Source organism: Myzus persicae, unplaced genomic scaffold (assembly GCF_001856785.1).
Source record: "Myzus persicae strain clone G006 unplaced genomic scaffold, MPER_G0061.0, whole genome shotgun sequence".
NCBI lineage: Eukaryota > Metazoa > Arthropoda > Insecta > Hemiptera > Aphididae > Myzus > Myzus persicae.
Genome location: NW_019100858.1, coordinates 126576 through 152372, shown reverse-complemented (window position 1 = coordinate 152372; position 25797 = coordinate 126576). Strand labels below are relative to the sequence as shown.

General features: G+C 33.2%; 2 protein-coding genes across 7 annotated transcripts in view; both read right to left on the bottom strand.

Moving 5' to 3' along the window:
• LOC111026474 (microtubule-associated protein tau) overlaps positions 1-4291 on the bottom strand; it is a 12448-nt gene extending 8157 nt beyond the window's left edge. Inside the window, exons 1-2 of one of the 5 annotated variants that reach the window (XM_022304570.1) lie at positions 4213-4291; positions 314-1976 (exon numbers count right to left, since the gene is read on the bottom strand). In XM_022304570.1, coding sequence (XP_022160262.1) covers positions 314-1697 — 1384 coding nt within the window. In that variant the 5' untranslated portion in view covers positions 1698-1976; positions 4213-4291. Of the gene's footprint in view, positions 1-313; positions 1977-2839; positions 3051-4212 lie in introns of those variants that run through there. The other 4 variants (XM_022304569.1, XM_022304566.1, XM_022304568.1 and 1 more) reach the window with 4 other exon arrangements.
• A 14775-nt stretch (positions 4292-19066) lies between these two features.
• On the bottom strand, positions 19067-22298 carry LOC111026482 (myosin light chain alkali). 2 transcript variants are annotated; one of them, XM_022304581.1, is made up of 7 exons: positions 22148-22281; positions 21118-21142; positions 20852-20989; positions 20566-20733; positions 20348-20434; positions 20031-20153; positions 19072-19213 (listed from the first exon to the last, which is right to left on the bottom strand). In XM_022304581.1, exons 1-6 carry the CDS (start codon positions 22148-22150, stop codon positions 20110-20112), a joined length of 465 nt encoding a protein of 154 aa, XP_022160273.1. In that variant the 5' UTR covers positions 22151-22281; the 3' UTR covers positions 19072-19213; positions 20031-20109. The 2 variants fall into 2 exon arrangements, with proteins under 2 accessions (XP_022160274.1, XP_022160273.1); XM_022304582.1 differs by lacking the exon at positions 20031-20153 and having other exon boundaries at positions 19067-19213; positions 22148-22298.
• Positions 22299-25797: the final 3499 nt, after the last annotated feature.

The window sequence follows — 25797 nt, the reverse complement described above, 5'->3', positions numbered from 1 at the left end:
AAAAAAAAAAAAAAAAAAAAAAATACTGCAAGTCACAAATCAATTATGTTGTGAGTAAAACAAATATTCTTAATTTGATTTTAGTATTTGTTATTTTATAAAGTTAACCTTATAATAATCATGCTAATATTGTTACGCCACGTTTTGTCTGTGGTTGAAATTATTGTTAACGTAAGCAATTAAATGCGATTATATTCAAAGGACTTGGGCCCGTACAATTAATTAATAAACAAATATTCTGCAATTATATGGATGGCGACTATAATATAAAGTGCGTGCAATCGGCCTGCTGGAAAAAGTATATACATAATACCTTTAATTATTTTTAAAGTATCGGGCCTCGAGTTTTTACTCAACTGCTGCACGACCTCGTCGTCTCCGCCAGCAACGCGGTCCGCCGCCGGGGCGAACGTCGCTCTGTACCGTTCGTTTGGCGGGTCACCGTCGCCGGTCGACCTCACAGCCGCGGCCGCGTAATCCCTAGCTCTCGTCTCATCCACTGGCGGCTCCCTACCCCGCGCCGAGGCTACCCTGCCGTCGTCGTTGGCCGCGCGCGGTTGCTCCTTCACCGCTTTCAAATGAGTGGCTTCGAAGTGCAACTTTCGAAGTTCCGACGCCCGGTTGCCGTGTTCCACAGAAGTCGGCCTCTGGACAGGCTGATCTTTTTCCAGCGACGCTTTGCGCTCGTGACGCGACTGTTCGTAATCTCTGACGGACGGCCTGTCGTCCGGATGGGTCACCTGTCTGCTGGCTGCTCCGTACTCGGCGGCGGGACCGGCTTCTGATCTGTTGTTTTTGAAATCCGTCAAACGTCTGCCACTCACGTCTTCCTGTTCCGTTTTCTTGAACTCAGCAGCCGGCCGTCTCCCATCTTCTTGTATCGAGTCCTGCGCGGGCAGCGGTCTACGGACACCACCGATAAGCTCCGACTGCCGCCTGCCACCTGTACCTTCATCCTGCAAGTCAGGCGCTGGCTTCCGACCGTACTCGGCCATTCCGTCGTTCCTGCGTGACATCATGTCCATCCCGGCCTTTGCAGTATTCGAGTCCAACACGCTGTCCCGTCTGGTCAATAAATTTTGCTGTTGTTGTTGTTGCTGCTGCTGCTGTTTCTGCTGCTGTGGCTGCTGTTGTTGTTGTTGTTGTTGTTGTTGTGGTTGCATGTCTCTTTTTTGCATGCCATTTTGCACCTGCGCCGGTTGTCTACTACCGTTGAGGCCGCCATCGTCCTCTTGCGGCGCCACGGGCCTGTTGCTGTTGTATCCGCCGGCTGCCTGCGTCGGAAAACGTGTCTGCTCCTGTCCCTCGGGTATCACCAACGATTGTCTACCGTATTGTTGTTCCTGCGGCTGCGGTTTGCCGTACGGTACCGTTCCCGGCGCTCCCGCTCTCTGCTGCCACTGCTTGTTAGGGTCAGTGGTCCCGTCACCGACTCGGCCGCCTGCAAACACCGTCGAATCTCTTCGATTTAGCGCCGGCTGTTGCTGCATCTGTTGGTTAGTGGAAGAGTTAACCACTACTTCTTCGTCATCATCAGCACCGCCTCCTACGGGTCTTGCCTGTCTACCGTTTTCCGACCTGAACTGAGGAAGCGGCCTATCTTCAGTGACCCGAGACGTAGGGCCACGGCGATCCTGCATCGGCATCTGCTGCCTATACTGTTGCTGTTCTTGTTGCATTGGTGGTCTTTGTTGCATGCTGTTGTTAATGTTGTTATAGTTTTGCGGTGGCGGCCCACGCTGTTGCTGCAACTGTGGTGGACCACGGACCCCGACGTCCGGTGGCAGAGTTTGCCGGATAAGATTCCAGGGGCTGGCCTTATTGTCACCGGGAGCTCTAGGCGGCGGCGGCCGTTGCTGCTGTCCCTGTGGCCTGTTGGGCGCGCCGTATGGGCCTTGCTGATAGAATTCGGGACGCGGCGGTCTCGAACCGAATTCAGGGGCCCTCTGCTGCGGCGGCTTGGGTTGTACCGTAGTCTGACAATGAAAAAAGTACAAACGTATATATATTACATACATGAGAGTGCGCTCTCAAATAATTATCTTGTTATTGGAAAATTAATTTGGTCAAAAATGATAAGTGTTTTTTATGTTTACAATGCTGTTATAATTTCCACTTTATTAAATTATAAGATTACTTTATTTTCAATTGTCCTCTATTGTAAAATATACAAAAACTATGTATTAGTATTTTTGCTCTTCAAAAAAAGATTACCTCTTAACGGGGAACGGGGAATGAATATGTACTCTACAACTTGTTTTTGAATTGCACATTTTGCAATTCAGTTATTCCAACCACTAACTATTATTATATTATTATATGTCATAAATAGTATTATTTTTGCTTGACAAGTGCATTTTTATTGGGTTCGTGAACTATCTGCAGCGAGTCTCAGATGACTGCGTATAGTGATAAAATTTCACTCTAAATATCGAGTATGGGTTGGCATGAAAAAATTCAACACACATATTATTATAATCTACTGTCGTCTGTCATAACTCATTAATAGGACGTTTTAATGGGTATAATATAAAGTATGGCTAAAGTATGACGTTTGTAGTAATATTCAGTTGATGACTGAAGACAACAAAATGGTATGAAAAAATGAATGGCTCGTTCGAAAAGACGAAGAATAACCGGCCAACGTCAAATGTTCTTTATATAAGTAAATCTACTTCCAATAATTTTTACACAGCACACATGTAGTAATATATATTTGTTGTGCTCTCTCTGGCTCCATACTATCAGGTTTTCAATAACTATACTGTATAATAATTGTATATAGGTACCTGTGTTATACTCCTAGCAGTGCAATACTGTGAAAATATTCGTCTCTTACCGTGTTCAATTGACTTCTTGTATCCGGTACGTAACCACCACCCGTGGGTTCTACAATGCTACTCCGACGATGGCTGTCCATGTTATTTTTTTATTGTTAATAAATTTAGTTAATATTTACAATTTATATCGCAGTTATGCGATGCCATGTGCGTATTAATTCAAATTATATTATTTACGCGCTATATATATGTATGTTTGTATTTATTTAAGAGAGTATATTATTATAATTTAAATACGCTTATTTCGTTTAAAACAATAATATGTATAGGCTATAATATAATATAGCGAATAATATTATGTTATGCATACATTTTTTTTAAATAGGTACCTATTATATGCGTCCGTTTCTTGGAATCACCTAAAAATGACAATCACAACATTTAGGTAGGTACATCGCTTTACACACGATACACACCACTGGCGAATCGCAACTATATTGAATCGCGCTCGTCGAACACTTAACATGCATATACTTGTACATACTATATACACAAATTATAATAATATACTGACTGACATCGTGCCTACACACACAAAACATAAATATATATATTCATATAATGCACGAACGAAATGGGGCAGAATCGATTATTCGGTATGTTTCGAAGACTGTGTGGGAAGAGGGGTAGACAACGGAAAACTACTATATTCCACCCAAAGCCACGCTGCACGTCATCCATCGATTTCCGGAACAATACATGTATAAACTAAAAGTCCGTGTGTATTTATGGAGACCCCAAAAATGAACTATACATACCTGTATGGCTGTATATACGACCTATAACTATTATGCGATGTTTATTTTCTAATTTATATGAATTTATTCCATAACTGAAAACGACTGCACAAAAAGCAGACGTATTATACGAACATTTTTTTTTTTGATTCAATTTCAACAGCAAATTTTGTACATGGCTGTTAAATTTCTTAGGAATTTCGGATATACGAATCAAATATCAATATTAACATTTAATATATCTTTAGATATATAATACTTATAAAAAATGTATGTAGTCTAAATACCTACAAGTCTTCTACTGTAGTTATATTAATATATTACTGCACTGCACCTTAAAGCAGTTCTACTATTAAATGAATAAAATTAAAAATATAAAATAATACTTTCTTAGTTACGTTTAGAACAATACAATTGTAATGCATTTTGTAATTAAGTGAACAAAATCCTAGAGCGTAATTTTTAAAGGTTCCCTGATGAAAATCGAGAAATTTATATGTTCTAACCGTTGTCCTTAGAGGATTATTATTGTCTATACAGAATATAATGAGTGCTATAAAATATATTTAGGCATATAAAATGTGTAAATGCTACACACACTTAATATTATGTTTGTAATATATAATAGAACATACCTTTTGGACGAGTTTAATAATAGTTCTATGAAATGAGCGTAAATATGTGTCAAAGCTTGGTAAGTTCTTGTGCTTCACTGAGCTCGGCGAGTACAGGTCTAAGCTTCGGCGTGATCAAAATTCGCGTGCTTATGCACGCGCTAATAAAACACTATACACTATATACGGCACGAACAGCTCCCGATTTTCCTTTAGCTAAGCGGGGTTGGTGGTGGGGACAGCCTTCGGGGGTGGAAGAGGCTCTTCCCTCCGTCACTTTATATATATAAATACATAGTTTATTTTCCACCAATAAAAACACTAAACACACATAACAAATTCCAACAATCATAATAATACATATGACGTTTTTCTATGACTTTATACATTTTAGTGAGTAATATATTTGATGTGACGTTCATAAATGCAAAAACGGTATATGTCCTGTATATTATAATAATATCATAAATATCAAGTAATCAAATCATGTAAAAGTACGTGTATTAATTTTTGTTAAACATTCTAATTCCCGTTAAAGCAGTTGTAGACAAAATGCATTTTCAGTAATTATTAATTAAACCTACAATTTGTTTAAGTTATAAGATAAGTAAATACCTATATACGAAATAAAATAATAAATTATATATTGCGTAGGTCCATCGATAAAAAAATTGTGTCTGTCACAAGCTGACTAGTTTTAATAAGAACAAAGAGTGCCAATTTTTAGTGCAGCTATACATTATCTATGTATAAATAATACATAATATCTTATATTTTATGTTTTTAAGTATTATTAAAAAATTGGATATTCCTATAAATTTTAAGAGTTTTGACACCAGAAAGTGGAAATCTATTTATCGATAGTCGATACATAGAAAATCCGTATAAAAATAAATATATGTATATAATATAACAAAAACATGTTAGGTTAAAGGCTTTAATATAGTACAATATATTTGTCTCGGTAAGTAATTCAGTTACAGTAATATCTGATGTTGATTTTATTATGTAAGCCAATTTTGAACAAGTAGGTTAAAGCTTAACATGTTGGTACATGTTCTAGTTTAACTGACGACGAGGGCTGTCTTTATATTTTCATACTAAAAAATATAAATAAAAATACGAGTATAAAGTGAAAGGCGCTGCCTAGGTAATAAAATATTGACATGCAATCCTGTAATAACGGCGTAATCTCCTGTTTAGTAAATATCCACCCTCCCGTGATGCCATATTATTATTATTATTATTAGCTTCTGGAAGAATATACCTACCACAGAACACTGTAGATATTATAATAACAATAAATTGAGTTCTATACGTAGGTAAGCAGCGTACATTTTAACGACTGTGTACAGTGAAATAAGACTATTATATGACATTATATCCATATACCTTATTATTATACTATATGTTCAGTTCCTTTGAGAAATATAACAATTGAAATTTGAATTGAATAAAAGTACGCACGTCTCACATGCAACAATAACAATTATTATCTTTTAATTTTCAGGTACTAGGAATACGTAATATTTTATTTTAATTTATTCGAATTTCTATAATACAATAGGTGGGTAATTAGATAAACTAATATATTGCGTTGCCTACAACTCGGCATAATTTTGACTAAATACTTATAATACATTAACCTCTATTATCTAAAATCATTGTTCACACACATTTAAAAATTTTTTTTATTAGGGGGAACCCGTGGAAACATAGGCCATTGCCCATTGGGTGTGGGGTGGCTAAAATGGTAAGGCTAAACATTTACAAATGTTAACTGATTTAGTTAGGCCTGTACATTTTTTTTAAATATCAGTCTCAGATCCTAACACATGAAATACCTATTCACATGTACATTAGGTATATTATTATGGTATATTGAATTACCATCAACAACAGACCAACAGAAACCTTATAACATCAACATAATAGTATTTTACAACACGGTTATATTATATTTAATATTTATGTTTAACTCGTATGAGTACATTTATAAAAAATTTAAAAGATCATCGGTGGTTAACAAAATATATGCTTACATCGACCTTTGAGACTTAAGGGTTATTTTGTTTTACTACTATATTATAGTACTATTTTTACAGTAAATTATTCTATTATAATTAAACATAATGACCCGTCGAGCTTATCTGGTAAATATAATTATTAATTTTTTATCGATGGAGATGAGCTATATTTATATTATTATTATTATTATTATTATTATTTAAAAAACATCACACTTTATCATGTATCTTATATCTGAATATGAAGACACGTACCCCCCCCCCCCCCCCATAAGTATCCTAGATAGTATTACGCAACAAATTAATGACATGACGACTTATTATGACAATTTCATATAAGAAAAATAAAAGATTTAGGTTCTATTAATTGTGAATGACTAACATACATCGTTTCAGGTTAATAATAATAATATTATCATTATATTGTTATTTATTATAATTTATATTAAGCGCGTACTGTGCATGTTGTTTTACAGTTAGACTAGACAAATTGCCACCAAAACAAAACGAGTGTCAAGTATAAGTGTACAAAAAATGACACTTGCTTAACATTTAAGAAAGAGTTTTCACAGAATCGTTTTCAACATTTTATTTTTTATTGCAATCATATGTCTCACAATACATGCAAGGACATGGGAGGGTATGTTCGGTGGTACCAATATATATAGCATATACATACGCATTACCCAAGATATATGTGTTAAGTAAGTAGGTAATTACCTACCTAATGTACTTACTATTTTGCCAAGCGCAAGGTCTGTTTAAATTGCCGTTCGTAGCAACGGGTGAAATCTCATTTTCAAACTGTATGGTTGATATTTGCTCAGGTGTCTGATAGATGTAATTTTTGACAGGACTGGTATTTTCTAAAATAAAAAAAACACTATTAATTTCGTACGATAAATAAATATTTATTATGTAAATTATGTTTCTATAATATATTGAGTACGTAAATAGATATTTTCAACTAAAATATAGATTATGTATCTGAACCCGTGTATATTATACAATATTATACATATAATTGTTGTCAGTTATAATATATATTATAGACTATGGCTTATGAGAAATTTGGTCTTCAAAATTAGGAATTGTTAATTTATAAAGTATGGAAAATATATTACTAATTAACCGAACATTAATATAATCTAAAAATTAAATTTACAATATAGAAATATTAATTGAAAAATACTTAATTTAAGACTATTCAAAAATAAGAATGTTTTTTTATATTACAATATATTATTGTGTATTTTAAAAAGGTAAAAGTAATTTCATTCATTCGGTATTCAAGGATTTGAGGTGGTACCTACTATTCATAAGCGTTTACATTTTTAAGTAGCGAGTATAATATATATCTAACACAACACGTTGATTATGATTATACATACTAATATACGCTTGAGTTATTACTGAACTTCACATTTATTTTTTAACACGTTTAAAGTTTATAATTTTGTATATCATGTTATTTTTACTGTCAAAAGCGCTATGATTGAGAGTTGAGTTGTGCATAAGTATTATTATTTATTAACACTTATATTGTATTTTATAATTATAATTAGAAATTAGAGATTTAGAATAATTATTGACATTCATTGACATTTTTAATATGACATTTAAATATTATTTTACTAAATTATTAAAACAATATCTCTTACATCAACAGCGAAGCTGCAATTAAGTAATAGATATTGTAGACAGTCCACAGCCATCAATATAACTGTATTCAGTACAGTGTTATGTAGTATAGGTGGGAATATGTATTATTAAGTGGCAACTAATAATTAATTACTTAAGATGGATTTACACAAGAAAATGTGCTGAGGTGACACTAAAATAAATTATTCTTATTCAACACTGTCGCACTTGCAGGTGGGTATCCCACTGCTGTCCTAGAGTTTGACAGGAGTGTGTGTGTGATGATCGCTCAAGGAGATCTGCAGTGAAGTATTTTATGTAGGAACACACTTATATTTATTTTTGTATCAATAGCAGTATTTCAAACCAAAAACTGCATTTGAGTTCCATTACAAACATTTTGGTTTTTTACCTATTAAAAGGAACTGTGCCGGGATATGTCTACTAGGTATGTCATCTATTATATTTTAATTTAATTTAAACATTGCTCAACTTTTTACTGAACATTATATTAATAAATTATACACGGCTTAATGACTTCACTGCACAAATAGTGCTTATACCTACCACTTACGACCTACCCGTCCTACCCACTAGCAACTCACATAGTCACATGTTACGATTGTTACGTACATGATAGTAATAATGTAACTACTAATTGTACAATACTACAGTATCTTAAATAACAAATATTATTAAAATATTATTACAAAATCTTAAAAATTAAAACAGATTTACCAATCGGAAAATGTATGAGTAGGTTTTTAATTAATTTGAAGAGTCATATTTTTAGTTTTGTAGATTGAAAAATCTTGATACCGATAATTTACAAGATAATATATAGAGTTTTATACACCACCTACGTTTATTTTAAATTTTGAAATAGTGATCAATAGTTTCATATTAGTTATTAGTGTTATTACTTATTAATTAGGAATTACATTTCTGTACTATTACATTAAAATACGTGGGTAAGCAATGCCAGTCAATACCTACGTACCTACATAGAAACTGTCAGAAAAAGTTACATCTCTTTAAAATCACTGAATTAATCGAATTCCAATATTGGCTTCAATTTTTTTTTTTTTAAGTCCAACTTACAATACCTAATTTACTACTGGAAAAGTATAGGTACTTCCTGACCTTAAATCCACCACCGAATATTTTATGTGAACATGTGTGTCGTGTGTTTAGAATGTGTTTTGTTGGTCGTGTCTTATTTATAACGTTGCCGCAATTGAGAGGAAATGTGCGTTTCGCAGGGGGGGGGATAAAAATCAAATTAAAAATCACGCAACGATAATGAGCGCTTGTGGGTTGGTACTTCTAAGAGTACATAAATACCTACACCTCAGGTACAACTGCTACAACTAGGCCCTAGTGTATATGATAATAATAATAATAATAATGATGATGATGATGATGATGATGATAATAATAAAGCCGGTGTGTGTATTACACGAGGGAAAGTCGCGGAGTTAATTGTCCGACATCACGCGGAGTACATATTGTTATTGTAATATAAACGCGCGACCGAGCAGGATATACTTGTATGTATGTGTATAGTTAAACGGGAAACGACGTATTATTGTAGTAGGTAGTTGTTTTAATTTACGCCGCCACCGAATTACGTGTTATATTGTCATCAGAAAAGAAACAACCACACGGCACCGATCATTATGGTACATATTATTGTATAGACATAAGTACGCAAGTTCGACGTGTTGTGCATGCAATAATTACTTCGTTTAGACTTGTTGAAATATCAAATAGCGACATTTCGTGTTTAATAGTACAATATTTATATACATTTATAGACTTGTTATATCTGATATATAATTGAAATTTTGAATATACATAGAGCTCATTATATTAATTATAATTACAATTGCACTTATATTAACCCTTATTATTATTTATAAAAACTGTAAATATTGTATTTACAATAAGTTATAAATATATAAATATTAAGAATAATAATCGTTCTATATACCTAGATATGAATAAACACAGGAAAAGTCATCCAGTAGTGACACATTACATTTTTATTGTTATTATATTATCGTTAATTATAATCAGGACTCAGAACTTTATGAACTAAAATATAATGAATTATGTGCATATATGTGCACTGAAGAAAGCTCAAATATTATGAAATATTTATAATTATTTAGGTATTCACATCATGTTCGTTTAACTATCCCTAGTTACCAGGTATAGTGCCTTTTACATACATTAAATTAAATGCTATACTCAAAATCTAAATGGCATCATATCTATATAGATAGTGAGTCAAAATTAATTGTTCTTGATCTCCTCTAAAATATAGTAAATAATCATCATAAACTGACTAGGTCTGCTCAATAATATTATCAAATCAAATGTATTAATATAAACATAATATATTTATACTATAAATATAACTTAGCCTAGCATTGAATCTAGTATGGATTACGATGGTTAAAAGCTAAATAATATAATTAAAATAAATAACGATAAGTTATTAGTTTATTACCTATAAATAATGAAAGCATACTTAGCCTTGACCCATGGATTGTACTAACGATTATAAATTGTTTAACAACCTAGTGGTTCGTTGAAATGTACAAAACACCAATTGGCATGAGTAATCGTGAATTTTAAATTCTAAGGGATTATTAAATATTTAAGGGTCTGTTTAACTCTATGATAATGGAAATTTGTGTGACCTGACACGGTAGTGTTTTAAAGAGAGCCACTTAATAAAAATTATATCAACTTTTACCTCTCATGCACTTACATCTCTACTTCCTCCATCATTTTAAAGCAATAGTGTAAAACTATGTTTAATTGTAGAGGGCCCGATACGCACGAGTGGGTATTACGAGCACCATGACAACATTACTGTATAATTACTTGATAATCATCATTTGTCATCACCTTCAGCTAACCGCCAGTAATTCACATTTCAATGCATTTTTGCATTCTGCAAAATTTGATTAATGTTTACCAAAATACACTCTTGTTTGTTTAGGTAAATATAAAAAAGTTTCTTGCTTATAATAATATTTACTATCATTCTTGAGTTATACGTGATAGAATATCCAGGATAATATTTGTGTAACTGCCAAAAACAATAATTATAAGACTCATTTCTTCAATTTTCGAGGCTAAAGTTAGTAAAAGTAAAATATTTATTTTATCATTAGAAAACTTAACTAAGAGTAAAGCTTGGCAGGTTTTTTACACTTCTAAAAGTTCGGTTATTCTTATATATTTATAAGATATAAGAATACCAGGTGTAATAACATACTTTTAAATATCTAGATAAGCTTCTTTCAATAATGTCTTTACATGATATTCAGATTGTGTAATTATGTATAAGTATAATATATAAATATACTAGGTGATTATTTTAAAGGTGAACACTCATTTTTTGAAAAGCAATAACATTTTTGAAAATATTTTTTTTTTACCTAATTAAGTCGTAACAAAACAACATATTTTTAATCGTTATTATTCGTAATTGTATAAGCTTTATACTTTTGTGTAGTATTAGTAAGCGAAATAGAGTGTCACATAGGTATCATGAATTCCTGAAAAACTATTGCCCACTCCTCCGATCATAACAGCTTTAAATTAATATTATAACTTAAAATGTAACTTATAGATTTCCATTAATTAATTACTTATTCGAAATTCTGTTTTTATATTCTGCTTCGAAGTGTCTATAAAACTAAAAATGTATGCCTACTGTAATTTAATGAAGTAAAAACTTAAAAATTATAAAGATATAAAAATATTTAGCTACGAGAGTGAGTATTTATTTTATTTATAGGCAATTTAATTCAACCTAAAGTTTTTCATTTCAGCCTATCATTATCATCACAAATGTCCGACTAGACGAACAGTTTCAGGACACACACTATAAGACAGTATTTGTTTAAAATAAACAATTTAAAGCTTTTAGACTTTACCTTGAACATTAAAAATACATACGACGGGTGATTTGCAAGTAAAATGATAAACATTATTTCTCTATAGGCCAAGAAAAATAAAAATACAAGACCGTTATACCTATAAAATTTTTATCGATGTAATAAACATTACCTTGACACGTCAACAAAAGTATACCACCTACGAGCTACAACCAAAATTATATAATCAGCTTGAACAAAAGACATCTAATAATATATTCTCTTGCAATAAATTGGAACGAAACACCCTTTTGTATTTTAAGGGGAACTAACCAACAAACCAACACAAAACGACTGTTCAAAAAATATTTTTGCACGGCCATAGTATTATTGACCATGTTGGAGACTAGCCAGTACGATTTAGACTATATATATAAAAAATATATGTCATTCATCGATTATAACATTTTTTTTGGCCAAAAGGCTTCTAATAATATTTAATACTTATAAATCCGAACAAAAATACTTTTGGGCTCGTGCTAGATGCCTTTTCTTTTTAATGTTGCAATATAACGAGTACCTATGCACCAATATTACCAATTGCTAACACAAGAACGATTGTATGAAAATATCTTTCTGTGTTCATCATTACGAATTATTCACTATTATCGCATATATACTGATATAGTGGGGGAGTGAGGGATTTCCATATAACCTCCCTTGTCACCGATGCTGTCGTGAACACAAATGTTAAAACTAAGTTCGCTATTGTCGTTGGTCATTAGTCATTACAGTCATCATGGTTAGGATCTAATCGTACAATTATTACATAAGAAGGTAAAATTTAACATTGTATAGGGTGATACCTATTATAATTATGGGCGCTTTTTCGAATTATTATTACTATAGGTACCAAATAAGGGAATAATAAATCGATCAGTTGCAGACTTATGCGTATAGGCGTGACAATCGATGGGCGCGCAATACAACCATAGGTGTATTATAAGATTATAATATGACATAGTATGCGCACTGTGTATTGTATCATATATATATATTATTATCACAATGCATTTATACAGTATTAGGTATATTATGTTATTTTATCGGCGAGTATGTAAAACGTCTTCGGGTCACCGTGTGCGGATCATTGACGTCGGACGAATACTGCAATAATCAACCTAACGTTCGTAATTATTGGCCTCACCTCGATCGACTGTCGTCAGCTCCGCCACCCGCTGCGACGGTGTCGTTGGAACATGGTCTGCAACCTCGTCGTCGCTGACCGTTTTCGGCGGCGGTAGCGTCGGCGCCGGTGCTTCTTCGGACATGTTATTTTTTGCGCGGTCGCCGTATGTCGTATTATTGCGCTCGGATGAGATTAGATTACCTACGATGAGGCTCTGCGACGGCGGCGGCGGCGGGTAGACGGGAAAGGACTGCGGTCGTCAACGCGACGACGAGAAAACACTCGTCGAACGATTCACTCGCGAAAAACAGAGCCGCTAATGGACACGGCGCGCATCCATCTGCATCGGGTTTCCTGCGTGCGCGTGTATTGGGTACAGCCGACGATTATTTTATTAAATCAAACATCTTACCCATATAATAATATCGTTTCGGATTAGTGCGATTGCGGTAGCGACGACCGCAGATACATAATATTACGACGTCGTCGTCGCGGAGACCGGTAAACGCTCTGTATACTGCACGTGCGTACGGTTGTGTGCGTGCGTAAGTATACCGCGGTCGATGGGCGGCACGCAGAATCTCGCAAACGACAAGGACTGCATATATCGCGGCGGCGGCGGTGGCGTCGGCGGTGGCGGCCAGCCGCTGTAGGTGCGCGCGCGAGTGTCGCCGGCTTAGAGTTCGTTTTACACACACGCGCAAACTCGCCGCCGCGCCGCCACCGCGTTGACCGCGCTCGCGATCAATTTCAAAGACTCTCTAGGGGTACTGTTGGGGGGGAGGGAGGGAGTCCACGAGGCACCCGCGCCTCCGCGGACCGCGTAGGTTCGACAGCGAGGGGCAATGTTATGGTGGGTGGTGGAGGGGAAAGCGAGTATACTCGGTAGGTATAAGTGGGTCTCGATTGCAGGGGATGGCTGGATTTATTTTTAATGTGCCCGACTACATTTTTTTTTCAAAATGAGAAAAAAAGTGGATGAAATGAAAAATATTTACAATCTGCAGAGTCCATCACGGTCATGATGCTGCAGCTTTGCAATATCATAAACGTATATAATACGCTTACGGATACTCATGATGTGTTGAAGCATATTATATTGTGTGTGTTCATCGAATAAACGCATAAAATAATGTTAGACAAAACCAATGACCGAATCATCAAAACTCTAACCTGTTCTCGTTCTTTAAATTGATTAGTAAAAATCGATTGGCATTGATCCAAATTTATAACTTAATATAACTGATTGACATTTCGCATGCTATTGTGGGTACCTATGGTGTAAAATAAATTTAATTCTTCGAGGAAGTTGTTACCATTCCCATACTATATAATAGCCCGCTGAGTTGAACTGCAGAGCCAGATTAAAAGTGGTCACCAACAGCGCGTGTGGGTAGCATACAACTGTAGACCGCAGTCACCCTATAGGGTGCGGTGAAATTATTTAAAATACAGAACTATCATACATATATTTCGAAATTACAAAAAAAAACGTTTTATGAGAGATATAGCATGTGTGTTTAATTTAATAACACCGATTATAAAAAATCCATTGTGTTCACACGTAGCTAAAAAAAAATTCGATGTTATAAAATATAAACTCACGATATACTACTTTATAGGGTGTCTCCATGTTGGTAGAATATACTTTAGGTTATCGTGAGTCAAAAAAGTGCGTGTTGCAACAATACGCGTGGATGAAGTGAAACAAAAAGTGTTATGTTCAAAACAATGGTATGAAAAAAAAGTTATCGCCCATCAATGTCAAAAATTACGTTTGTATTGGAAAATAAAAATTAAATTTTAAATTTAAATTAATTTACTATTATTATTGTACAAAGATAAAACAAATAGATTATTATTTATTACCATAGAAACCTTATAGAGTCGAGTAAAACACGCCCGTAACGCTTTTTTGTCGCAATAGTTGAGCAAACGACTCCGACTTATGCTACCACGCCTATATATTCACTACATTTAAAAAAGGTTGGAAATTACTGCGGGCGACGTCCGTGTAGATCCTCGTGTGATAACTGATAAGCTTATGATCGGTAGATAAGAAAATATCACATTCGATTGAGCAACAATTACGTTCCGATTCGAATTAAAGGCTCGTCATAGGTACCTATTCGTACATTCGTTTTATTATGCAGGCGCATATTATAAGAAATACGAGTATACCGACCTATAGGCATAAAACGCGAGCAGTGAAATATATTCTAAAAAACAAATGAACAGATTTTAATTTGGAATGCAGATTCTCCGGGGCATTTGTGGATGCACCCTCGGCGGCGTTGGGAAAAGCGACACAACATTATTATCCTGAACGTACACATCGTAGGTATATTAAACGATACGATAACGAAGGTGGAGTAATATGCTAAACGTGGGGCACAGCAGGCAGGCAGGCAGGCAGGCAGGCAGGCAGGCAGGCAGGCAGGCAGGCAGGTATACTATACGAGTCGTTTATGATGAACACGATTAAGAACCACACGCGTGTCGACCGCGAATTTACGACCGTATAATATATTATACAAAGTCACACGGCTACTGCATATATTGTTATTTATGTTATCAAATCGCAACTGTTGCTACGCTGCTTTACGATCACATCACACGCGCAGTATTAAACGCGATCCACTGCACCAGTATAAATATTGTTATTATAATACGCGTTTATTTTTGCTAGTTAATAAATCACAACAAATAGATTAGAAAACTAATACTGATAGCGTTTTTGACCTGCATATTATAATTATAGGTATAAAACCACTTTTAAGAGAACTTTCGTGAAAATTACTGTACATTTTGGTAAAGGTTTCTTTGCACACACTATATAGACAATACATTTAAGAAAATCAACATTGGGTGTGTATATTATATGAAAAACGAAGTCCTTTAATATCGGATTACATAAAAAATGTATTAATTTAATGGTCGGCAAAATGTGTTGGATCATTCATGATGAACTAATTATAATTATACATATTTATCTAATATTCTAGTCACTTCAGGTTACTAAAAGTACATGTATACATATGCGTCAGTACACACACGTGGACGCGGGGAAGGGTTAAAATTTCCCCCTTGGATTTTCTCTCTATATAAAAACTTGACATTTTTTTATAACATAACGTAGATTTTTATAATAATATCACACCCCACTACAGGCCTCTTGCATTGGAAATGTATGTGTGTAGTATTTTAGAGGTAGTAAATATATGGCTGAGTATAGTAAGTTCTCCATCATCACAATATTTTTTATTGTGCTAGGTTTTATTTAAAGAGTCAACAAGCATGATACCTAAATGTATATTTAATTAATTGATATTGATAATAAAATAAAAGCCATTGTAATCAATTAAAAATCATAAATCGTAAATCAGTACTTACATGAATCGTATTCAACGAATTTGGTTTTGAAATGAGATGTTCTTTGGTCAGAAATAATAATATGCACAATTTAAAGATTCATTATTTTATGAGCTAATTTATTATACTTATGAAGTCGTTACTCGTTGCATGCAAAGATGATACTTTCATTTTCCTCTGAAATCGATTTAAAAACCTTAATTTGAATATGTGCTCCAAATAATATGTCGGAACGCTCAAATCTGACTTCAGATAGTTGTCAGTCGCCTTTATGGATAACATTATTTGCATATTAAAATGTATACTCATTTTTGTCTATCTTTATTTATATTTATCGTCGTCGTTAGTCCATGCATTTTTAAGAATTGAATACCTACGTTTCATACGAACATATTTGATTATATCATAAAAGTCATAATATAAAGTCATATAGTATTATATTAACTGTCTATTGAAAAAGTAATTGACAGCACAAATAGACAATGACCTATATAATATATTTAACTATTTATTTGCACGCCCTGAAGAATAAACGTTTTTGGACGTAAATCGTGCTCTAAGTTGGCACCACGATATTTTTACGACAATATAATACTCGTCACTGTGTTGTTTAAATTGCACACGAAACACTACCATATAAGTGCAGTACCTAAACCATTTTTTCTATGCGTTCGTCGAAACATAAATAATATGAGAATAAATCTATTGTAGTATTGTGTACTTACCTATACCTACACTATGGCTAGTTAGTAAGGATAATATTATTGTATAGTAGTACTCGTACCTATACATTTTGAATGTTTGTATAGTTATTAGTTTTACAATAGTTTTTTTCCCATGTGTTACTATATGTGTTAGTATATTTTGATATTAAACACTGTAAAAACGCTTGAATACCGTTACTGTCAACTTACATTCACATGTATTGTTACAACATTATTATGTTAACAAATCAACTTGTCTTGTGTATTTATAAATTATTCGATCAATCAATCAATCGAAAAGTTTTGCTATTATTAAAAACTCATAATATTATTTAAGCCATAATTGGAGTGTAAAAATTATTGTTTTAAAAAATAATAACACATATTTAATATTTTGATTATCGCTTCAAAATATTATATTAAGTACTTCTGGAATGGTAGAAAGAGCATAAAGGTATAAAATATGATATTTATTTATTTATTTTTACAGCTAGTAAATAAATACTTGAATTTTGAACTTGCTAACGACACTTGAGATTTAATTGATGAACAATAGCGAATCTATTTTTTACTCTACAACAGTGATACATAGCTGGTGGCTAACCAAAGCATCAAAAGTGTCTCATGGCCAATTTTTTTATTGAAAAAATAACTGTTGAGGTTTCCATACACCACGAGGCACACAACAAAAAGATACAATGAAGTGAACAAAATAAATATTAAATCCATATTATATTATTTCAGTGGTTAGAAGACATCATCAATTTGCTAATATACATCTCACTGATTTAAACTTTGAGCATATTCTGCACTCTAACTAGAGTAAAAAATCACGTCTTTAATATCCTTGTTTTGGATATATTTAGCATGATCTATTTCGTTATAATATTTATTTGTGATTACCAAATCAATTTGTATTATTATTCCATACTCTTAACAAATTATACCCACCTATCATAACAATTAAATATATTATGATGTTTGTATTGGAAACTTGAATACTCAGATATAGAAAAGTATTATACGTATACGGCTAGAAAATTTATATTAATTTTCATGTTAAGTTTGCAACAAACTATCAATAACTTGGTCAGCAATTTCCACAAATCGCCTAACATTGATACAATTAAAATATTTTTTAGTTGTATTTTGCATATTTATCATATTTAAGGTATAATTTTATGGCATGTTTTAAAAAAAGTTATTTGGTCTTCGACAAAAATATTTATAAAATGTATTGAAAATAATTTAATAATAGCAACGGCTAAAATCATTTAGTTATAATAAAAATATTTGATTCAATTTATTTTCTAATTTTAAGATGCTTATGTTACACTTCATTATGGTTTTTAAATTATTGGTAAATTTATTCTGTATTAAATTGCTTTTGTGTGTTATTATTGCTCATTTTAGCATATTCTAACAATATAAAGTTCGTATTTTAGGTTCTATTTTATTTTGCATATAAATCCTAGTTAGGATAATAATAATAATAATAATAATGAATATCAATGTATCATGTCAGTATGGCGTGACTGCGTCTAACGTATAACGCTTTCGTCGGTGCGTGTGCAATACACCGACGTCTAAGAATTGCATAAGCGAAGCGCCGTATTACAGGAGTAAGCAGATTCGTCGTTAGCGATGTTTTAAAATTGGCACAGCGTCAGGTATGATGTTTGGTAACCTATAGTGTTTGACCAGCCAAGATTCTAAAACTAAATCTGTAGCTGGCACCATTGCAACTATTATATACCAGCCGGTAAAATACGAAAATAAGAAAAGTCGATTAAGTAAATACAATTAATTGAAAACGAACACGAGCATGACGATGCGTGTTGGGTACATCGAACAACAGATTTCCAGATTTTTTTTAAATTTTTTTTTATTATTATCATTCGTTGTTCGTATGGTATTCAAATCAAAATATAATGTTTTTTTTTTCAAAAACCATCTTAAATTGTTTTTAACAATACAAATAATAAATAATTATCGTCTCGAATGACGTGCGCGCGTGGGTGCAGAAAACAACAACAATAACAACAATAATAATAATAATAATAATTATATTAATAATAATAAATAAATAATAACGTGTATTTGCTTTTGTCGGAGCGATGCGCGTGTGATTTTACTTGTTGAACGGGTTGTCATCGGCCGGTACGGGCTTTCCGCAAACTTTGGCCAGAAACGCTGAAACGAAAAAAAAACGGACGGCGCCAAGTTTAGAATACGGTTTTCTCTAAAAATAGACCAGCACGTCGCGAGCAACGCAACGCTATGGTGAAAAGAACCAAAAAAAAAAACCAACCAAGCAAAAGCGGACGGACAGCGACAATCGCACAAAAAATGTGCGTGAAAATAAATATTTATATTTATAGAGGCGCTGTCCGGTCAGTATAATAATATAGTAATGGCAATAGCTGTATAAACACTTTATCTACGGCGGTATTATATAACGCACCGCTCGTCGTTACAATACGATCCGCGGCAGTTTAAAAATAAAAGCGTCTATATTACATCATCCCAAGCGGTATTTCGTTATGATGGCAAAACAAATTATGATTTTTTTTTTCTCCTTCGAGAAGTATTATGCAGCTCCGCTCTTCGGCGCACACCGATAAAACATTTTACGCGCCGATCGATGGCAAGAAAAAAAACATAAAAGCTCCTACTACGACGGATGCGGCATGTGTAGGCAATAGCTAGTACATGTGATATTGTCAAAGCGTTAGACACCGCGTTGTTGCAGGATTCACAGTATACGTGTCCGCGATACACGCTCGAAAAAAAAAATTTCTGCTCGAAATCGACGATGAAAGTTAAGAACTATATTATGATTAATACAACTACGGAAGCTGAGCAAGACCAGAGTCCATTGTCGTCGCCTTGCACACTCACTGCATACACGCATTATATATATTATTATTTTACAAGCGATTTGCGTTGAACAGAGAAAAACGCAATGACATCACAACAGCGTATCTCAAAACGGTTTCTTTACACTTACAGATAGTGGTCCGGGTAGTTAAAATTTTTTTATGGTTTTTTTTTGTTTTTTTTTTTACGTTAAACGCTTAAAATGGAATTTATTTCATATCCCTCAGACGAACCATCACTTTTTTAACGAACGCTGAAAAACATTCGATCAAGGTGGTCAGGTTTTGGCACAGGTAGGTATTGGATATAAAAATAGACAATTGGTAGATGAACGTTGCCGGTGGGTGTACAAACTTTCGTTCGACACCGCACTGGAAACACGATTTAGGTGTACAGAGAATAAATTAAGTATTCGTATCATAAAATAAAAAAATATCGATTACTCACGGACATAGGGGATCATACCGTCCTCATCTTCAGGGTCCATGCAGTCCTTGACGACTTCGTCGAGTTCCGCGTCGGACAATTTCTCTCCTACAAACGCGAAACAGACATACAAATAAAAATAGGACATCAGCCTGCGGTTAGGAGGTCATTGTTGGTGGGGCATAATATTATACGGGGAGTTCGAATACGAATATAATATTATGACGGCGACCACTTACCCAAGGAGAGGAGGATGTGTGTCAGTTCACCACCGATCATGTGACCGTCTTCGGCTTTGTCGTATAGTTTCAAGCACTCAATGAAATCTTCGTACACTCCCTGGTCCTTGTCCTTGATCACTTGAGCGTAAATTGGGTAGAACTCTTCCACCATCAATTTCTTTTCGCCTGTTCGCGAAAAACGCACAACCACGTGTAATTAGTATCTTGTTATTGTGTCACTAATCACTAATCAGATATTGCGCGATGGCTCACATATAAATTCATATAATCGTTCTACGCTCACCCTTCTTTTTGGTTCCACCCATCTTCTCGATGGTGGCCAATGTTGGGTTCATTTCCAAAGCACGGAGCAGATCTCCCAAGTAGAAAGCGTCAACGCCTTCATTGGTGCTGTCATAGATGTTCCAGATGAAGTTCACGCCTAAAACGTCGAACAATTATTAATAGTTTAAAGGACAGAAATATTACGCGTATAGGCACCTATTATAGGTTCATATATGCTAAATATTATTATTAATTATTATAGATAATATTTGTGGTTGTACTTACGTTCAATATCGTCCTTGGACAATTCCTGTTAAGAAAAAAAAACAAAAACCTTTAGTATGGAAAAACAGTTGAGGCAAAAAGGCGTGTTTTTTAGTCATGGTAACTAATAACATACCTAATAGTTTATTTTTGGAAAAAGTTTATATTATTGATACCTTATACGAAGAGACAATTCAAAAGTTCATTTTATAAGCGTTGACAATTTTAAGGTAATAAATTAAAAATTGTGTGTGTAAACCGACTAAATGTGGCCCATACTATGTATATTATAATATACCTGTTATATCTATGTACAGAAATTACTCAGTAAAACAATATTCTGGTACGGTTTATAATCGTCCTATATTGGCTGCTCTTGCAGCATTTTGTGGTTGCAGTCCTAATCGGTTTGACTGTTTAAAATTTGAACTATTTAGTTATAAAACAAAAAAAGGGGACATATTGCTAATTGAAATAATGATTATACTTCCTAGCAAAAAGTTTTTAATGTCAGTTAAAAGAAAAGCAATTTGAAACTTAGTATCTAGTATAAACTATAAAGAAGGTAATGGCTGAAAAATATGCTTATCTACTTAATATCATGGGACAAAATATCAGTGGTCAATGGTCATATTAAATTATAAATAATGAAGTACTGTCTTGTCGATAATATCAAATTACTGCTTATTGTGTTGTTATAATAACAGTATAATACAATACCTAATATAATTATTATGTACCTGAGCGTATGAGTGAAATAATTCAAAGTACCAAAATAATTAAAAAATATTATAAACATAAAAAATAAAAGTTCCATCTGCATTTAAATAGCAATTTTAACTTTTCAGTATAAAACAAATTGATTAATAAGACAGTTTTTTTCCTCGTAACAATTTCAACTTTTTTTCTCTAAGCATGCATCACTTCTATGTAGCTATCCCGACGATCGGTTGACTGTACCGACTGCCGAACAAAAAACGCACTTCCCAGATCACAAGTTCATGATTTACTTATAATAATTAATAATAAAAATAAACAAGTGTGAACTCACCATTTTAATGAGTGCGCGTTCAAATCGTGAATGGACTGTGTTCGGTTCGCACGTGTATCCTCGGAAGGCGATGCGAACGAATATCGACTGAAGTGCACCTCGGCTGCTGACCCGCTGCTCGGCTGCAGCCACCCCTCCATACGACTTCGGTTCTATTTATAAACGTTTTATTTTCGAAGGCATTCGCCGTCGTTCGCCAATATCATGTTGCAACTAAAACCGTCCCGTTGTACTTGTATGGGGAAAAAAGAACGGCCCGCACAATATTATGTATTATTATTTTATGCGCCCGCGAGCTCCACGCGCGCACCGCCAAAGTAGGTAAGTGTACACGTCACGTCGTCATGATATAATATTATGATGATATTGCATACATGGCACCTGGTTATAGGTAGGGTCGGCTGCGAGGTGGACTAATGAATAAATAAGAATCCCCAAGTACGTCTTACACGATACAGTTACACGAAATAAGTACCCCGGTCGTCAAGCGGCAATCCAAACGCAGGAAACCTATTGCAACCCGCAGAGCCCAACGTTTTTGAAAAGTTATAAAAGCTGTCCATTTCAAAACATTGATTGCCTTAAATACTATTTTCAAAAAAATACATTGTTTTAGATGTAGATATAGCAAGTAGTATGCCTTCCTACTAAATACGGGTGTGGCGAGTTTTTCGTTCCCTTTTCTAGATTTACGCAATAGGAGCCGTTCAAAACCGCACACTTATCATTCATGACCCCACATTTCACACCGTTCAATACACATTTTTTCAATTGTTAGAAATGAAAATTTGGAAGCTCGATAATTCAAAATCGCACACATTTGATTGAAAGTTAAAAATTAAACATCCATTGACATTAAATAAATCGTTGTAAAAATAATTTAATTTATGTATAAGAATTATTTTATTTATAATTAACTCAATACCAATTGAAATAAAAAAAATTGTTTGATGAAAAAAAATTTATGTTTAGATTGAAATAATCCTGAAATGTACCTATTCATAGTATTGGTTTTTATTATTTTGTAAGTTTGGTTAAATACTTAAATATGAGTATCTAGTGTAAACGATAATATGATTTTAAATAAATGTGTGCGTTATTGATAAATATCAGCGTATGCAGTACTGAAAAGTATAATTTTGAGAAAACTGTGCGGTATTGATATAAAAGAGTATGCTATTCTGAACGACGACCTTTTTTTGAATGTGTGTGGTTATGACCACCACCCTTCTAAACCAACCTACACATTTTGAAAATTTTGGAAAAAATAAAATCGATTTTCCACATATCTAGTAATCCCAGGCACACGTCACGCAATTTCATGATAATACCTGATAACTTAAATTAAGTTAAAAGTTAGCAGCAGAGAAGTAGTTTTGTTACAACAGAGCTTCCTCTGCTGTCGATTAAACAGGAAAAAAAAGTTAATAGTTAAGTTGCTTTGTTTTTATATTATATGAATATAGACAGCAGAGTTGATAAAAAAAAATGGCAGAATCAATATAACTAGGTACCGTTTTTGAGTCACCAATTAAACTAAAGGCCAAGCATAAGTGATGACAAATTTTGAATACACGAGGGCTATAAATTTAATGATGGTGTTAAATTTATTGTAATTAATATTAGTTTATTAATATAATTTACTAATTTGTATATTTTAGATTCTGAGCTAAGCAATGAATGTACTGATTTTACAATGTTTAATCTTTTTGTTACCGTCATCACGGTTTGAGGCAGTATAAGTGCTTCGATTTCTTCAACAGCAGCTTTCCTGATAAGAAAATGAATCAAGTCAAAATTTGAAATTCCCAATATTTTCCAAAAGCGACAGGAAAAACAAACAACAAATTAAGAGCCATTTGTTGTTTCCGTCTCACACATGGACGACATAGAACATTTCCGTTCACTAGTTTCAATAGTGTGCTGTTAGTTTTGATATTAGAGTGAATTGACCTAATATCAAAGTTTTAGATAAGGCTGTAAGAACATTATCTATGATTAAGCGTCGGAGGATTTTTGAATATTTTAATTTGTTATTTCACATACTCGTATCTCGCTTGAAAATGAAAATATCGAAAATCAGCCGACGCTTAAGCATACATAATGTTCTTACCTAAAAGTTTGATAGTATACTTAAATTCACTCTAATAACAAAACAAACTGCACACTATTCAAACTAGTGAACGAAAATTTGCCATGTCGTAAGTTGGTAAGACGGAGACAACAAAACTCGTGGGTAAAAAGGGAAAATGGGAATTTTTACGCATAACCAGTTTTCGAAAAAATCGACTTTGTTTTTTAATCTAAAAAAAATTACCATAAATACATGAAATTCTCACTGAATGTTTGTGTTACCATTCTCTATACGCTACAAAATTTTCAAAATATTTTGACTCGTGTTAAAATATTTATAGGCATATGAAATTTTTGATTATTATTTGTTTATTTTAAACTATATTGTTTATAAAAAAATTTTCGCTCTGTCAAAAAACTTTAAAATGTATACAAGGTTCCTCGTACCTTATTGTTAGCGGAAATTAAAAAACCAAAATGAACGTTAATCCACAATAATTTTTTTATGAGTGTTTGAATTTAGAATTTTGACAAAATTCTTAAAATTCAAGAAAATTAGATCATTATTTTGGGTTAGAAATTCATAAAAATTTTCTTTCTATACCTAAGATTTAAAAATGTAATACAAGATTCCTTATAAGGTTGTATACCTTTATCAAAAAAAATTTCTACCGGAAACTGGAAAGTCAAATTAAATTTTTATGAACGTTTGGAGTTAAAATGTGTACAACATTTGATAATCACTCAATTTCTCATGTAACGATTTTCTTATTTTGTTATAATTCAAAAACGAACAATTGTAGACACTTGAAATATACAACATATGTTTATTTCATCAATTCGTATACTTGATGAAATTTTCAAAATATTTTGACTTGTTTTAAGCTGTTGACGGACATTATTAATTTTCATTGTTTTTCTCTAAATGTCAATAAAATTGTACTGTTTGAGTCAAAAGACATGAAAATTTTATACACTCTTGATATATTGTTACAATAGCAGTTGAAAAATATTAAAAATTTATGGGCACCATTTTTTTTATAATCATTTAAAGAACAATGTTGACAATATTTGTCAAATTGAAAGTTGAAAATGATTTTGTAGTTAAAAATATATAAAATTATGATAATATATCATTTAATTCAAATTTAATATCATCCATTACAGCGACCTTCTAGACACCCAATGTACAGCAGAGCGACATCCAATTACCCGCTTTTTTTTGTTGTATTTGATAGGTTTTTTTGGCCAATATTTTGCCTATTGCCTATTGCAACTGCGGTTGGTTGAAGACTATTATTGTAATATTTGTACCCAAATGAAAAATATTTTTAGTCTTCAATAACAGAAAATCGTTCCCTTTAAATCAATAATATTAAATATCATATAATGACAGTAATGTAGCAGGGATGAAAAAATTATTTGCAAATTCACAATAAGTTTTTTTTATTTGTATAATTTTAATTTTAATCAAAATATAAACGATGTACTAATTGTACAACACACAAGAACATATAATCTCAATTCAAATAGGTACAATTAACGTCAAACAATAATAATAATAATAATAATAATAA